Raw genomic sequence first — 17,838 nt, forward strand, 5'->3', positions numbered from 1 at the left:
ACTGTAGTTGTATATCTTAAAAAAAAAAATCCTTCAAAGATTTACATATTCTTCAGAATGATATAGGACATTTATAGCATCATTTTGTGAGTGTGTGTCATCTATGACTGCTTTGCTGCGGTCCAGACTTGACAAAAATATCAATATCCAACTTCGAGGTGCTAAATCATTACACAAACTCATTCATAGTAGATGAATGCTCTGAGTTGATTTCTTAAATCTAGAATACCATTCCTTTCAAGTCAATAATTTCAACCACTTTGGACAGATATTTTCATTTCCACAGTCTGGACTTCTACAACTACAAACACCATCATCCCTTCTTTCAGGCTGCGAACTAACAAGGGCATGGCCCAGCCTCTATCTCAGAAACACCTCGCTCACCTCAAAGCATGTTCCCTTGTGGAGATCTGTTCACCCGCTGCTTTTCCTATCCCATATTGTTCTCCCACCCCACTTTCCCTTGCCCATAGCCCTGGCCACTCCCTCGAGTCCTACCTATTGGTTCCTGTACCCCAACTCCGCCCATGTACCGCCCCTGCAATCTGACAAACCCCCCCTGCGCCCCGATCACGAGGTCTCTCTGCCTCTGGGGGCCACCGGGAGAAGATGTAACCATTAAAGGTCCTCTGAAACCCTTATATAAGGAGAGGCCCTTCTCACCTCCTTTGCCATCAGTGGTTGTAACGCTGATAGCTGCCAGAGCAAAACCGTGGAGCCGTCTGAAATGGACTACGGAAGGGCGACAATGGTCGCACTGCCCTAAGCAGCTCTGCTGAGCTCTCAGGGAAAGCTGCAGCTTGCTAAACTAAACCTAGCACTACAACAAATGGTGCCCAATGTGTGGCATCTGAGAAGAGGTGCCCAGGAGAGCACAGTTGCCTTTGGGAAGCCAGTTCCCCGACGCAAAGCTCACATTTCAGCGAGATGACCGAAGGGACAGCCATTAGCTCCTTGAGAAAAGTAGCGGTTTTGAAAACAGGTCAGCTGGACAGCAATGTACCACGCTGAGTGCCTTAAGTTGATTCTCTGTTCTGGCAAGCCCTGAAGAGGAGCCTGGATGGTCTGGTATGAGAGTGGGAGACTCTTTGTGCTGGTAAGCTTCAGAAGGGAGCCAGGAAATGGCCTGGTTCAGAGGATCATTTTTTCTTTTTAGTTTAATCCTTTTGCCTCGGTTTGGGTGGAGGGTTGGGGGTGGGTTCTTGTTGAGGTGAAGGAGGTCATGCCTCATGTCAAGCTCCCACAAGAAAGAACCCATCCCTAACAAGAGAAGATGCAAGTTCAGTGCCCCCAGTTTGGGAGTTAATTTTAGCAGTGCATGGGGGGTCCTTGCATGTGAGAGATAAAAAGAACTAGCTTTTGTTTTGTTTCACTCAGTCATCTGGAAACAGAAACCTCTGATCCTCTCCCTCTGACCTTCAGGAGAGATCGGAAAATGTTCTGACCATTCCATGTCTCCCCTGTCCCCTCACCGAGCTAGGGCTGATCACCCTGGCCCGGGAGCTCCCCCTAAACCCTAATCCCAATCCCCCAAAACTCCCACCATGTTGGCTCTAAGTAGCAGCCAAGATGGCCACGACCGCATGTTTGGCTCCGCCATGTTGCCTTCTCCTTCTTGTACTCCATATCTTCCCGCGTCCGCGAAAACCCTTGGCCCCTCCTTAACCCCACCCCCTGCATCGCTCAGTATTGCTGCATTGGTCCCTTCCCATCCCCCCCTCAAAACGCAAAGTGCCTTTGTGCCAAGTCCCTGCACTGCAGCAGCGCACGTGCCCCCAGCAGCCCCCCCCCCCACCACCAGGGGTTCCATTCCGGCCATGGAACCCCGCCTTGGGCTACAGGGGCTGCCGCAGCGGCCTCTTCCCTCCTGGCAGCAAGTCCTGTCCATGTTCACACCCCGCTTCACTGGCGAACCCATCCCATCCCTGTCTCAACCCCTCCCTCCCCTCTCCACCAGTTTCTTGCTTCCTGAACCCGGAAGTGCACGCGGCTCCAGTCCAGCACCGGTGCCACATGGCCTGCCACGGTCCTGCCCCACGCCACCCCTCCCCCCCGCCAGCCGGCTCAGACTGCAGCGTGAGAGCAGCACCCGTGCCAAAAAGAAAAAAAAAAAAAAAACAACCTCACCAAAAAACCAACCACACCCAAAAAACCAACCACACCCAAAAAACCGGGACCGGCTCGGCTGCAAGTAGTATCAGTGCGGGAGCGGCAGTTGCACTGGGGAAAAGCCCCGGCCTGGGACCGGATCCGCGGGGCAGGCCCAGCCCAGGGACTCTGAAACCCAGCCTGCCTCGAGGGTATCAGCAGCTCCGCACGCCACACAGAGTGGGAGCAGTGGCATAGCCTCCCCTGTTTGCCACCCTGCATGGACCAGAAGTGAAACTAACAGCAACCAGAAAGATGCCATCAGACCCAGCAGAAGAAAGAATGGGATAAGGTACAAAAGCAGCTGCTGTGTGAGAACCCAACCAGCACCAATCTCCAAAGTCAACAACAACCAGCTGCCTCATCATTTTAAATTTATCTATTTTGCATTGTTTTACCATTTTTTCTGTTGTATGCCCTTCCCTTTTCAACTTAATATCAAAGGGGGAGATGTGGTGAGCTGTTTACCCCCTGCTTTTCCTATCCCATATTGTTCACCCCCCCCACCCCACTTTCCCTTGCCCATAGCCCTGGCCACTCCCTCGAGTTCTGCCTATTGGTTCCTGTACCCCAACCCCACCCATGTACCGCCCCTGCAATCTGACAAAACCCCCCTGCACCCGGATCACGAGGTCTCTCTGCCTCTGGGGGCACCGGGAGAAGATGTAACTATTAAAGGTCCTCTGCAACCCTTAGGGAGAGACCCTTCTCACCTCCTTCACCGTCACTGTGTTGTAGAGGTGATAGCTGGCCAGAGCAAGAGTGCAGAGCCATCCAAAAACTACTCTGGGAGGACAGAATGGCTGCCCTGCCCCAAGCAGCTCTGCTGAGCTCTCAGGGAAAGCTGCAGCTTGCTAAACTAAACCTAGCACTACAACATTCCCTCTTTTAATTAATGCTCATAACACAATAATAGTAACAAGATAGCTACAGAGTCATATTTGAGAGGGAACAAACAAAACAAAATTAGAACAGGCATAAGAGTGAGCTTGATCAAAACCAGGACAATACTGTTCCCTCATACCTGACCCCAGTACAACAAGAGTCCACAACAGCTAAATTTGGACATTCGTCTTCAGACAGGCTATATAGTAATTGGAGAAGCACAACTACATCATGTAAGTGGTCAGAAGAATGCATTAGAAAATTACATAAAACAGACAGTAGGAAGTTAGACATTACAGGAGCACTTCACCCCCCTCAGTCTCCTGCCTAGAATCTCAACAATCTAATGCTGGGCACATTTAGAAATTACTTGAAATATTTAAGTGCTGGTTCTAGGAAGTTCAATTAGCACACATCACACTTCTAGAATATTCTGGTATATTTTTAGTTTACAGCTTTGTGCCTTCGCACACTTGTTTTGAACAGCAGTTTTCCCAGGGACTGCTCAAACCATACTTCTATCCCAAGGAACTGTTTCTTCCATGTTTCAGGTGAGCAATAACCTTAAGAGGAAAAACTGCCATACTGCACAGATTATCTCTTTAAAATGTTGATATCAGTGGATTACAAATTTAGCCTGGCAAGACAGATGCCCAAACCAGTAGAGGTAACAGATTACTTATCTGGTCATGTGCAGATCCCATCAGGTAGGTTTCTAGTATCTTCTGGACCTTTACAAACAAATATTAGTGTGTGGGCTGAGGACAGGACCTGTTCTGCAAGTGAATAATCTCCCCATGGCTGCACAGAGGCACAAAGCAGGAGCAGGACCAACACTACTCCTTGCTCTCCTAATTCATGTTATACACCAGTCACATCAGCAAAGCTATCAAGGATTAGCATCATCCTGACTACTCTAAAGAAATCAGTAGGAAAAGCAGTGATGATTGAACTTCAGTAGAAATGCAACCCATTCACGTGGGAGACCTCATGCACCTTAGGGAAGAAGGCTTAATTTCCTTTACACAGGAAGTTTTTCCCTTGTGTACATTTTGTACACAAGGGAAACTAACTGGTAGGAGAGGAAACTCACCTTTCCCTCCTCAAACACTTCTGCAAAGAGAAATACAGATTACAAATAAAGGACAAACTAATCACTGCCAGAAGAGAAGAAACACCTTTAAGAGTTTGCTGTGTGGTATCACGAGCAAGCCCTGTAGGAGCAGTGTGTCAGTAAAAGAATATAAATATTTTCAAAAGAAAACTTACCTAGAGGTTACTTTGAGAAAGACAACACACACAAGCCAGAGAAATTAGGGTCAGTAAGAGCACTGAGAAAGCATTTGAGTATGGCCTTGTACCAGAAGTGCTGCAATTTGGAGAATTCATGGCATGTTCTAGTGGGACAAACATCAGAATGCATAGGAGTATATTAACACTCAGAGCCACATACTGGAAAGAAAGGAAAATACTTCTGGACTTCTTACATCAGAATTGATTAAAGAACTTACATCCTTTGAAAGCTCTTTAATACAATTATTTTGTTAATAATAGATGCAAAAATCAGATTCATTCAGCAACTGTCATTGGAAGAAGCTTCTTGTGATCATTCAGTCCAATCACCTGCTCAAAGCAGGCTCCGTTAAGTTCGGGGTTTTTTATACCTTCAATAATGGAGACTTCACCATCTCTGGGAAACCTGATCTAGTGACTGACCAAACACAGAGTGTCAAAAAAGAAATTTTCTGATGTTAAATGAAATTTCTTGTATTTCAGTTTGTGCCTCTTGGGCTTTCCAGCCTTTCATTGAATAAGGCTGAGAAAGGTCTGTCTCTCTCTCCTTTACCCATTTTCACTGGGTACTTACACATAAAATGCCCCTGAAGCCTTTTCTCCAGGCTGAACAGTCCCAGCTCACTCAACCCTTCCTTGCTCCAACTATCTGCATGGCCCTTCATCAGATTTGCTTCAGTACATCCATGTCTCCTGTGCTGAGGAGCCCAGAAGTGAACCTTGCACTCTTGATAGAGCCCCACCAGGCTGGATAAAGAAGAAGGACCACTTCCCTCAACCCACTGGCAAAACTTCCTCTCACAGACCAGGAGGCTGTCGGCTTTCTTTGCCACAGGCACACACTGGTGATTCATGTCAAACTGGTGCCCACCAGGAGTATAGTAAAGTGACTGACCTCCAATTGGACACCAGTCATCCAAACACAGAAGGCTGCTCAGTTGGTTAAACACTATTTCCCCCTCAGAAATCCATGCTGACTACTCCCAATCACACTCCTCCTCTTCATGTGTTCCAAAAGAGGTTTTCACAACTATTTCCTCCATCACCTTCCCAGGGACTGAGGTGAGGCTGATCAGCCTGTAGTTATTGGAAGATATCGAGTACCTTGGATTTCTCAATATCCTTTGTCACAAAGCACACTTTTCCATTCAGCAGTAAAGACCTTGGAAAAGACCTTTTAAGATCACTGAGTCCCAACCATTAACTAAGCACTGCCAAAGTCACCACTAAACCATGTTTTTAAGTGCCACATCTTTTAAATACCTCCAGGGATGGTTACTCAACCCTGGCAGCCTGTTCCAATGCATGACAATCCTTTCAGTGAAGCAAGTTTTCCTAACATGCAATGTAAAACTCCTCTGGCACAACTTGAAGACATTTCCTCTTGCCCTATTGGTTGTCACTTGGTAGAAGAGACCAATCCCCACCTCTCTACAACCTCCTTTCAGGTAGTTGTAAAGAGCAATAAGGTCTCCCCTGAGCCTCCTCTTCTCAGGCTAAACACACCCAAGCTCTCTCAGCTGCTCCTCATAGGACTTGTGCTCCAGACCCTTCACCAGCTCCATTGTCCTTCTCTGGACTTGCTCCAGCCTCTTTAATGTCTTTCCTGCAGTGAGGGGCCCCAAAATTGAACACAGGATTTGAGGTACAGCCTCACCAGTGATGAGTACAGGGGAAGGATCACTTCCCTGGTCCTGCTGGCCTCACTGTTGCTGATACAAGATACTCATGATCACAGTCATGTTCAGACAGCGTCTCCATATTCCTCCCAGGTTACCAGGCCCCACTCCCACCTGCACTTTGAATTTATGCTTAAGTTTTGTCAGGATCTCCCTGTTAAGCTATGCAAGCTTGAAAATATTTTCATAATACTTCTTCCAGAAACACTATAAAATTCTACCATTTCAAACTAAATGCATGTTCCTTTTGCTTCTCTTGTACTAAAGCATTTCTTACAAGAGTGTGTGTCTTTCACAAAACCTAATCTTCATGAACTCAGTGCAGACTTTTCTACCTACACTCTTCCCATCTGCAGCACAACTTGAACTTTTGATCTGGTTAAGTTGTTCTGGTTTTCCCTTTTCTCAGAGCTTTGTGAGTTTCTGGGGTGAAAATTCACAGCAAGAAGAAACAGGACAGTGCAGAAGCAGGAAAGCACTCTCTCCCAATAGTTACAAGCTGCCATTGGATTTCAACTGTTTCCCCCCATGGTGCGTATTATCCTTTTTTCACTAGACCTCTGCAATAGATGTTTCATAGTAACAATACACTTCTGAAGTAGTACCAGGGTCTGAAACTACTTGAGGATACAGTGCTTTCAAAAGCAAAGTTTCTTTAAGCGTATATGTGGCATTTACAAAAATGTATCATGATGGTACAAGACTTCTACTGTGTTCATTCGAGATCCTTTGCCATTTTAAAACACCATCTCAGACTTGTACCCCACTGCTATTACACAGAGTACACCAATATGTACACGATATATTTTTGAAATTCATCTGTGATTAATACAGTAGCTGGCACAGCCTGTTTAGCCACCCACATTTCCAGTTATTTTTGATTCAGCATTCGGAAAATGGAACATATGGAAGAACACATCCTCCCAGAACGTATATGGACCAACTCCCTGTGTTATATTTATCGAACTAATTGGGAATAATTGCAGTGTTGCTATCTTGGTGGAAGCAATCAAGACAAATATCAAGGGTGTAAGACTAGACTCTGCTTGTCAGCGTAACACATTCATCCACACTGGCAATGCTGCCTGGCTGAACCAAGCCACAGCCATAAGTTAATAACAACATTACTGGTAATTGTGGACCATCTGGCAGGTAAGTATATTTTGTTAATCTCCTTGTAACAATAGATATTTGTTTCCTGCCACAATTTTACAGTCCTTACACACACAAAAGAGGTATTTAAGGATTGCATGTCCATGCTAAACACACAGTTAAGAACGAATTAGTTGAATTATACGTAAGATAATCATTGAAGAATGATGTTATCAAGGATTTTTTGTCAGGTCAGAGGTTTGATTTAAGAGGCTTTAATGCCTGCCTGTATTTCCAGTACTACTGTTTGTTGGCATGCTGCTTGCCTTGAAATCTGTGCCAGAAATTGATTTAAGCTTATTTTCCCAACCTACTAGCTATCTTGATAGTTTCAGTATTTATAATATTTCATTGTAACAACATGTTGTAAAACCTATCTACAGAATATTTTTTTTGCATCTACCGTTACATCATAAAAAAAGCAGAAGGAGCATGTTCTCCTTCTCCTAGTCAGTTTTAAGCCAGAACAGTACAAAATAATAGCCTGCCAGCATTTAAATGGTGATAAACAGCATCCTTGTCCTCTAAGTCTTCAAAAGCTTTTTTGGCACAGAGGTCATCACAGCTCAGCTAAACACGCAGTTTGCCTTCTAAGTTTGTACACTTATTTTTGAGCCCATAAGCATTGTGAGCACTCATAATTAAGGTATAAGGCATGGTTGTCACACACTGAAGTGGGCATCATCCCCCCACATCTAGCCAGCTGCTCAGATTCTTGCTGTCACATTCATTCAGCCCTCCATGCTATCCTTCATAAGTCCTTATTTACCACAAAACAAGGAGATAAAAACAAGTTCTCTACAGCCCTCAGAAATCTACAAATGCCCACTCCTCTAGACAAATACACACTGTATTTAGCAAAGCCAATGTTTTCAGGGCAGATGCCTTTTTTCTGACCACTCATTTTTGAGGTTGCCACTTTCAATAACATGTCTTCAAATACTGCATACTACCTGACACCTGAGGCTCCTCCAATGTACCATCAACTGAGCATCCAAAAATAATCCTGGTGTCAAATTCACAAATGAGTTTCAGCCATAAGTCGTACTGACAAACAGCAGCTCCTGCAGTCTGCTTGCCTTTGAAAGTTAAGATTTAGGATTCTGCATCACTTAGACATTGTTAAAGTTGTCACCATGCCTAACCAGCCAGATTCACAAAAGGCTACTGGGACATGACACACAATTTTGACCTGGTCACAGAGTTACCACCAATTCCTTACTAACAGGACAGGCACCTCCCTAATTCCTCAGCCACAGCATGACTGCTGCTCTTCAGCACACACACACTCCTTTCAAAGGAGAACCAGCTTTCACTAAAAATAAACTTAACTGAGGAGTAAGGTAAAGCAGTGTGGGCACATAAATTAGGATTCACCTGCAAAGAAAATCCCTCTAGGCCATTTGAAAAAGTACTACAAGGGCAGAATACTTAAAGCTGAATTCTCTCTTGTCTGAAGAATTATTTCAGATTTAAATCTGACTTGAGATTTATGGCATGCAGTGTTGCCTCCCTGGGGATTTCCCTGCAGTTTAACCAGAGAGTTTCTTAGATACTCTGAGGGGCAGAGATGGTTTGGGGTTTTTTTTGGGTTTTTTTTTTTGTTTTGTTTTTTTTGTTGTTGTTGTTGTTTGGGGTTTTTTTTTGCTTGAGGATGCTCAAGTTTCTGCTAGCATCTTCACTCTGTCACAAAACATCACCTTGTATAGGAATACCAGATGTCAGTGATGGTGGAGTACCACTTACATTAGATTACCCCCATGAAAAAAGGTCTTGGAGCCAAATTCAGGTTACTTTTTTTGAAATGTTTCCATTACCCTCCATGAAGTGAAAGAGGCAGGTAGAAAGAGTCCCAAGGAACAGAGCATGATAGAAGAAAATATGTCAGGAACACAAAGAGCTTTTGAAATAGAAGAATCCTACACAGGAGGGATGGTCTCAGCCTAACTATATCAAATCCTGTGACCCTGAAGATTTATTTAAAGGTAACAAGATCATTTTAAAACTCAAAAGTAAGTGGAAGCCAACCTCAAAAAAACCCCAAAAATGGAAAGGCATAAACCTGGGCAAGGAGGAACATACAAATTACAAGAATGTAAGACAAAACCAGGACATTTTTAGAAACAGCATGTTAAAAGGACAGGCTCTACTAATTAAAAACATTTCAAATACCTCAAAGTGGAAGGCTGAACTAAAATCTCTAACACAATACAAAACCAAGATATAAAGATTGCTCAGAGTAGAGATGGCTTTTGTTAAAAATTAGTTATTTTCATTGCTCTTGAAAGAATCAATGAAACTAAAGTCAGCTTTCACATGCAGGGCAGTTAACAAGCTGGACTTCACAACTCTTTTCTTTGTTTGGCACATTCACAGATGACCACAAATGGATAGCCAGTGACAAAGTCTGTGAGTGATAAAAACACTTAATATAACCCACAACTAAACCTGCCTGACACAGAAAAGACGTAAAAAACACTTTGGGAAATGTTCATTCAAGAATCTGGGATCTCCCAATGAATTTAGATTCACAAAGTGAATCTAAAACCAAAAAATTATGGAACACATAATATATGGATATTATGTAATAAATAAATAGATTATGGAATACAATGCCAAACTACATTGCAGAAGACAAATGCGTTAAAACATGGATTAGAACCATGAAGGTCAGTTTAATCTATACTTATTATCCAGTCATTCAGATAAAGTCTGAAAAACAATTTATTTTTATTGCAATATTGGTAAACTGGATATAATCAGGTTAGGAGAACTTGACATTTTTCCTTCAGTACCTGCCAGAAGCTGCTTTTAGAGCAAGGGCTACGGAAACCTTTCATCTGACCTAACACAGCAATACATTTTTTCTTACCCTTAGGAACATTTCTATCTCAGCCCACATTCACAAACAGAAAAGATGACAGTCCTACAGCTGAATCTCAGATAGTAAGGACTGCCACATGTCCATCCCCTTCAAAAGAACTTTGATAACCTGCTGTGCTGGAAGTCAGGCCCAAGGGGGATGGAGGTGGAGAACAGAGGAATTGGAAACAGAAGTTTGACCCAAAAAAGAATAGTTTCTTTTTATTGCAACTTAGCACATGCTACGTAATTGTGGACATGAATGCAGTATGTGTTTCAATCCTCTCATGGCCATATTTAACTTTTTTCTTCAAAGACCCACTTCTGTTTCTCCAGTACTGAAGAAAGACGAATCATGGTTCTAAAAAGAAAAATCCCTATTTATTGTTCCTTTCCTATGTTTCATCAACATCCAGTTTTCTATCCCTATCCATGACCTCATATGAAAAATGCTGGCAGGGACATGACTGATTGCCCAGGGAACACTTACAACATCCTGGGGGTTTCCACAAACAGACAGTAAATCATTAGAAGCTTCTTTGTTTTAACTTCTTTTCAGGAAAACAAATCCAAGACTTTCAGAAATTCTAGGAAATAAATTATTCGTTTTCATTTTTGAAACCTGTTCTAAATCCACCCACACCTTCAATCATGTTAAGAGCCAGGACATGTTATAAAAAGTGTCAACTACACCATTTCAAAATACTTTCCGTATTATACAACTAGTGTCACATCACAATGGCACAAAAAATTAAAAAGCCTCCTTAAACAATTAAAATTAATTTTCTCTTAGCTCAGTACTGAGACTAAAGAGAGATTGGGAGAAACTAAAAAAAGGGGACTAAAGGAAGAAATTAAAGCATGCTTAAAATAATTGCCCATTTTTAAAATTTCTTTTTTTCATGTCTACATTTGTTTAGGTTCTTTTACCAAGCAATTTAACAGCTGTGAAATATTTAGCAGAATATGAAATTATGTCTAATCCCTAAGAAATTACTTATTTGTCATAAATACTTCTATCTTCATGGTTTAATCTGCCTTTAGTAATGTCTCCTTAACTAAGAGTCCCATCATAGTCCAACACTGGAGTGGTCCAATTGTTAATAGTACAGTGGAAATCACTACATTACACTGCCTTTAGGGAAGAAACAGCTCAATCTAACTGTGCAGTAAAGATTATCTTTGCATCAAGGAATATCCTTCCAATAATTAAGAAGTAGCAAGCTTCTGGAAGACAGAAGATATTAAGATGTAGCACAATCTGGCCAAACTTCAGAATGAAGTCACCTGTAAATGCTCCAGAACAAGATTCCATTCAAAATAAAATAAAATTAAAAAAAAAACAAAACAAAACAAAAAACCCCACTCCCAACTTATTCAGCTTGCTGATTGAGTACCTTTCTGCCAAAACAGACATTACTCCATTGGATTCTTCCTAAAAACCTTAAAAAAAAAAAATAGCAAATGCTGTGCTAAATTTGGTGAAAAACTTGCTGGAGTGTGGTGGGAGGGGGGAAAGAAAGCCAATGCCCTGTATCCTGAAGCCAATCTGACCTCCACAATGAGAAATCATGTGAGACCAATGACCAGTTCCCAAAATGTAGATGTATTACAATACAACATTAAAGAAAATGAGAACAGCACACAAGGGAACATTTTGAACTGCAAAAGCAGCAACTCATTCATCAGAGTTTGGGGATAATTGATGTCATTGCACAAGGCTGAAACAGCGCACATGAATCTGACTAACCACCTTCAAGAAATACTGGGACAGGACTTGAGAAGAGGGACCATGGCAACAGAGAGTTTATGACAGAGGCTAAAGAAAGCCACTTTGTGTAGTCTAGTAAACAAAGGTGGAGAAGGGGCCACTGTCTATAAATAAGTCAGGGCAGTAAACACCAGCTAAGAGTGCTAAGTCAGATGGAAGACAGTTCTGGACCAGAAAAAATGCATGAGAACTGACTGTGAATAAATTCAGGTCAGAAATCAGGAGAAGCTATCCAGCCATTAGGTCTGGCATGCCAGTGAACTGAAGAGTCAAGAGGGAAACCCATCTACTTTAAGATGGGGGTTTGTCAGCTGATGACATTAAGTGGGCTTGTGACAGCAGAAGACTGACTCAGTGACCCAAGGAGGACTTTTTTTTTAACTTGTGTGTTCCTATTAGCTGACTATTTGGTCATCTTTCCTCTAGAGTAAGTAATCTTCCCCACTTGTCTCCTGGACTGCTAAAGCAATGAAGACCTCTCATTTCTTCTCTGGGGCCAAGAAAATACTCTAGAGAAAGAATTGTATTTATAAGAATCAGCTTCCCACACTTTCCCACCTTCTCAGTAGGGCTGCAGAGAGGACAGTTGGCTCATTACCTGCCATAAAATATAGTTCATTCTCATCATGTGATAGGCAGCAGCAGAGGAGGGACATGGAAGATCAGCGACAGATGCTACTGGGCTCTACCCCCTGCAGCACTGGAGTAGTAGAGTGATTAGGCACATTAGGTGGTGAATTTCAGCTGCAAACAGCATCAGTTTAGACAGAAGGGATGGTTAACGCCAAGTGACTACTTCTAGTCTGTGGATCCTCATTTCTGAATGAGAGCCTACACTGCCTCTTGCAAGCAGGCAGTAGTAATGTTCTCTCCATGCACTTTGGGTGGAAAGACCAGCAGATGTTGACAACAAAATACCAGCAAGCACTGCTAAGAAGCTGCAGACAGCCAGCACTGCTAGCTTAGCATTGTACTAGGCTAATGTGGCCCCATTGGGCCTGAACAGCCTCTGGTACATTTATCAGCACAACTTCATCTCAGTATTCATCTATAGTATTAGTCATGGCAAGACAACCATGTTCTCTCCTTGGCCTTCACTCTGGGCAGTTTGGCAGTAATCGCTTGGGAAGGAGAGAGGTGAAACTGAAGACAGACAAGCTGCTTGCAGGAGCCTCCTGGCCTGTAACACTCACATCCTCAGGCCAAAAGCACTGTAACTCTTCCCAGTGTTAAGAGCAAAGCTTGCTGCTTTTGGCTGCACTTTCAGAATGTCATTGACAACAGCACTGCAGTAGTAGCATGCACTGAACACAGCCAGTAGCAGTTACCAGTATTGCCTCCATTAAACTCTTTCCTTTGCTATGCCACATGAACAAACACATCTGTTACTACCACAGAAGAGATACCAAGAAGGAGCAACGGCTTTTCCTTCTGTAATCTGAAAGAACTCTTTCATGAATGTAGCATGATCGAATGTATCTCAGCCTATTGTACCATGCCTTAACCTAATGTGAGCAAAGAAAGTACACAAACAGTTCGAATAATATTAAAGGGGCATACACTAAATTACCATTAAGGACATCATGCCAGACTATTAAATAGGAGGAGCATGTACACTGATTCATTAAAATGTTTCTAACAGATGGTTCAAAGATACATTTTCTGGAGAACCAACCTAGCTGTCCCAAAAGGTAAAGGTTAGTAAACACTGTTTTATCATATGAGCCTTAAATAAGGATTTAAAGTCAAAATATTGTGTCACTCAAAGACTGTTGGTGAGGGGAAGTAAAGCTTACTTCAAGAGGCATCTTATAGTAATTCACACTAATTTTCCAGTAACCACATTAGATTTTACAGTTTTCTATTACATACACATACGTTAAACCATTTTTTCTCTTAAAAATTCACATTGAGGCTGTGTACCTATTAAGTATTGAAAACATTGTGTAGATAGAGACAAACTACAAGTCTTAGAAGAAGCATATTTTGTGTATCCTATTTTCTGTGTAGCTGAGAAGTTACTTTCTCAATATCCCAAATGATAAGCTTACATTAAAGCCCATCTTTCAGCTAGCATACCTCAAACCAGGAACACAGGAACTATCCTTTAGCCTTGCCAGAATGTGCATACATGCATTTATAATTTTACTTCTTCCACCTGCTTCTTTAATAGTTTGGCATAAAACATAACCCATTTTGGCATAAAACATAACCCATTTTTTAGAAATGCTTACAAACTCATCTCTTTTGATACCACAAAGCTTTGTTAGTTTTGTCCTAACTTCAGTACAGCAGCAACACAACACTTTGAACTTGCACAGCATACTCCATCTCAAGATCTTCTTAATAAAAAGTGGTTCTCCAAGCTTAGATGAGCTCAGTGAATGCCATTTGAAGTATCAGGGTTATAAGAGGTTATTCTATTTTTTAACAGAAGTGACCCCCACATGGCAAACATAGGCTGGGAAGATGAGGCAGGGAAGGCACTGCTCTGTACCGCATCCAGGAGGACATCTACTGGTTGCCTGGGTTGGCCAGGGTTACTCCAAAACAGAACTGGTGTGCTCTGCACACCAAAGCCACCACAGCAGAAACCAACACCACTGAGATGCTTCCTGGCATCACAGAATCTTGGCACAGAGATGGGATTGAAGCTTTAGACTCTTTTGCTTAAAACATGGGTTTATTTCCTCTTCAATGAGGTCAAGATTGAAGCTTCTTTGAGATAAGCTTCATATCAAAATTTATATGCTCCGCTAGTTTGTGGCTGCCACCACACCTCCAGCCTAGTGGTCCTGCAAAACTCTACCCCCAACAAGAGACTATCAGCCTACATTAACTTTCATCCACATCCTGAAATTCATCAAGTGTTGAACATTGCATTTCAGTGATCTCTGACAAGCTTCCTGACTCCTCTGGACTCCCTAGGGTCCAAAAGAGCTCTTACAGTAGACCTATTCCTGGGTTTTAGTCTCGAGAGGAATTCAGCAACAAACAGCATACAGATGAGCTCATTTTACCTTAACCCTACCATTCCCATAAGTGTGAAAATTTCAGGGCAAAATGTAATTCAACAGAGAAATATGCAGCCATTATCCATTCAACAGATTCTGGGTTTTTCAAGGATTTATGACTCCACTCATATCTCTGATCTCACTGGATTTCAGACTAAGCCAAGAGAAACAGCTTTTGCAGACACTATTGCCTTGCCACCTAGGTGTGGCAAAATCTCTTCTATGTCTGCCATGTTCTTATCGATCTTCACTTACTACTAATTCATAGCACAAAAGAAATCCTGTGTTCCTTTCACACCCTGAGAAGTGCCAGCTGCTTCTGGGCAGCAGACATTCCCCGCTGGGCAGAGCTACCTGTGAACCCCTTGCAGAAGTGCCGGGGAAAAATCTGACATCTCTTACTCTACAGGTCATTCTTTGAGCAAACTCTCTTTGCTGTCAAAATACAAAGACTCAAGAGAGTCTTTTTCTATCCTCCTCTCTGCTAGTTGCAGCTCAGTGGCAAAGTATATAAAAGCAACAAAAAGTACATAAAGCAATAAAAAATAAGCAAATCTTTACATATGCCAGGTATCAAATATAAAGCTGGTGGTGTCCTACGGAAAGCTTTCCTACTGCCAGTCGAGGTTATAGCCACATGCACTATGACAGAACTGCAGTCACCAACACCTATTTACCTACAAGTGTGCTGACCAGGTTGGAGCACCCCACAGTGGATGTGCTCTGGAGACCAGAAACAGCAGTTTACCAGCACAATAATGTTATTTCCCAGCTGGTTAAAAGCATAGCTGGGGTCAAGTTAGGTTTATTACATAGTTTAATAACGCCCTGGTGAACATTTTCCTCTTGCAGACAGAGATAAACTTCAACTGGCAACTGCTGCTCTCGTCTCCCCACCACAAGCACACCAGGAACGTAACCCACATGCACGCCTGCTCCAGTAGGAGCAGGTAAAGCAAACGCTGTCTTACAGACCGAGACGACAGCGATTCTTGTACTGAGCAACAGTTCCCTAAGGCACACCTCAACAAGAACGCCTGAGGTTGCTCTGCGGTGTGATTGAGCAGCCGGTGCGGCAGGGGTTGATGAGGTCACCCAGAGACCCAAAATGCCCTTCCCTAGGAGTGGAGCAGAACCAAACTACCCCCTCCCCTTCTCGACAGAAAGCAAGCAGAACACTCCTCCTACCTGAACTCGGGCAGGAGGTTTGGCCGCAGCCCATAGAAAGCTGCCGAGAGAGTCACTAGCCAGCCGGGTTTGTAATTCCCATTCTCACACTCCAGATATGGTGAGGACCACCTGATGTGGTTCTTCTCAGCAGTGAAGCTCTCCCGCCTCTTCCAACTGTTTTCCAAAGTTTTGGGGCCCGTGTTTAAGACCTTCCTGTGCAGATGTGGCCTCCACTTGCGCTTCAAGCCGTGGAACCACTCTGTTTCCACGGAGGCGTTGGCCAGGCGGTGAGCCGAGGAGGACAAGTCCTGCAGGAGGACCTGGCTCTCGTGCCTGCTGGCCTGGAGGAAAACCTGGGGAGTGGAGGAAAAAGGCTCCGTGCTGAAAGTGATAGCGGCCCTGGAGATGTTGGGGTCCTCCTCCAGCAGGCTCCTGATCAAGGCGCGGTACCACTCCAGGTCCTCCTGCAAGTTCTGCTCCCGCGACTTATTGCTCTGGAGGATCATGTTAAGTAAGTTGGTGGCGTGGGTGAGGGTGCCCAGGGCACCGTGCAGGGAGGGGTGCGAAGTGAAGCGCGACTTGCCGGCAAGGCTGGCCAGCTCGTACCGCCCGGAGCAGTTGGCTCGCCGCAACTCCCGGGAGTCGCCCGTGTAGAGGAACGAGGCCACGTCCTGGGGCACCTCCTCGGCGAGCCGCTGCGCCAAGATGGTGCTCTCTGTAGAGCGGCTCCGCGGAGCCGGCGGAGGCTCCCGGCTCTTGATGTGGTTGTAAGTAGACTGCTTCCCTCCGAGCGCCCGCTCCCGGCCGCGCACTGCCTGCCCTTGGTCGGCGGCAGCCCCCAGCCCGCGCTGGGCGAGGAGCAAGAGGAGAAGGAGCCGGAGCAAAGCCATGTCCCCCGGTGCTGCCGGTCGCGCCGGCACAGCGAGGCGGCTGAAGATGGGCTTCGCGCAGGCGGCCGCGGCGCAGGGGTGCGAACGCGCAGAGGCGGCCGAGCGGCAGCGGGGCGGAACGCGACCCCCGGCCCGCGAATCACCTGTGGCGGAGCCGCCCGCAACCTCCCCAGCGCGGGGCTCCGCACAGCCCCACCGCCGGCTCGGAGCGGCGCGCAGCCCCTCCGGCGACGGCAGAGCCGAGCCCGCCTGCGCCTCCTCCCGCCGCGGCCACCGCGCTCACTGAGCTCCTGCCCGGCGCAGCGCGCAGGGGCGGCGGCGCCCGCGCCCGGCGCTGCGGCGGGTCCCCCCGCGGCGCCCCGCCGCCGCCCGCGCTCCGCCGCTCCGCATCCTTCGGGCGCCGCTGCCGGAGAGGGGGGCCCGCAGCGCGGGACTGCCACTTGCTGCGGGGATCGGCGGGCAGGGCTGCTGCCGGGGAGCCAGCGGGCAGGCGCCCGCCTCCGCCAGCGCTCGGCTCCGCGAGCGTGGACGCCCGGCCGTGGGAGGATGGATGTTCGCCGAGCGGCTCGGCCACGGGCAACCCCACACCTCACGGCGCTCCTCACGGCCGGCCCTTATAGGTGTACGCCAGCCAGCGGCCGCCCTATGTGGCCGCCTCGCCTGTCAGTCAGCCGGCAACCACTCACGGGGCAGGAGGACGGCGCCGTGCGGTGCCGGGGGAGGCGGTGCTGCAACCGCGGAGAGGCGTCGAGGCACCTCTCTTCACCTGCAGCCGGCTCCGCTCGGGACGGAGGCGGGGCAGGTGCCCGCCCCACTCGGAGCCGCTCCGCTTTCCAGGGGCTCAGGGCTCGCGGGCGGGGAACCTGCGGAGGCTCCGCGGGGCGCGGGGCTCGTCCGCGGCGCGTGGCAGCGACACCTGGTGGCCGGGCCTGGGGCGGCGCCGCGGCGGCTCCGCGCCGGGGGCCAGCGGCGGG

The 17,838-nt window shown here is 45.8% G+C and overlaps 1 protein-coding gene across 2 annotated transcripts in view; it reads right to left on the bottom strand.

Moving 5' to 3' along the window:
• Window positions 1–17,068, bottom strand: part of GPR158 (G protein-coupled receptor 158) — a 194,078-nt gene extending 177,010 nt beyond the window's left edge. For both annotated transcript variants that reach the window (XM_032100955.1, XM_032100946.1), the window contains exon 1: window positions 15,993–17,068. In XM_032100955.1, the coding sequence (XP_031956846.1) occupies window positions 15,993–16,864 (872 nt within the window). In that variant the 5' untranslated portion in view covers window positions 16,865–17,068. The remainder of the gene's footprint in view (window positions 1–15,992) is intronic.
• Between the last annotated feature and the right edge of the window lie 770 nt (window positions 17,069–17,838).

Source organism: Corvus moneduloides, chromosome 1, assembly GCF_009650955.1.
Source record: "Corvus moneduloides isolate bCorMon1 chromosome 1, bCorMon1.pri, whole genome shotgun sequence".
Classification (NCBI taxonomy): domain Eukaryota; kingdom Metazoa; phylum Chordata; class Aves; order Passeriformes; family Corvidae; genus Corvus; species Corvus moneduloides.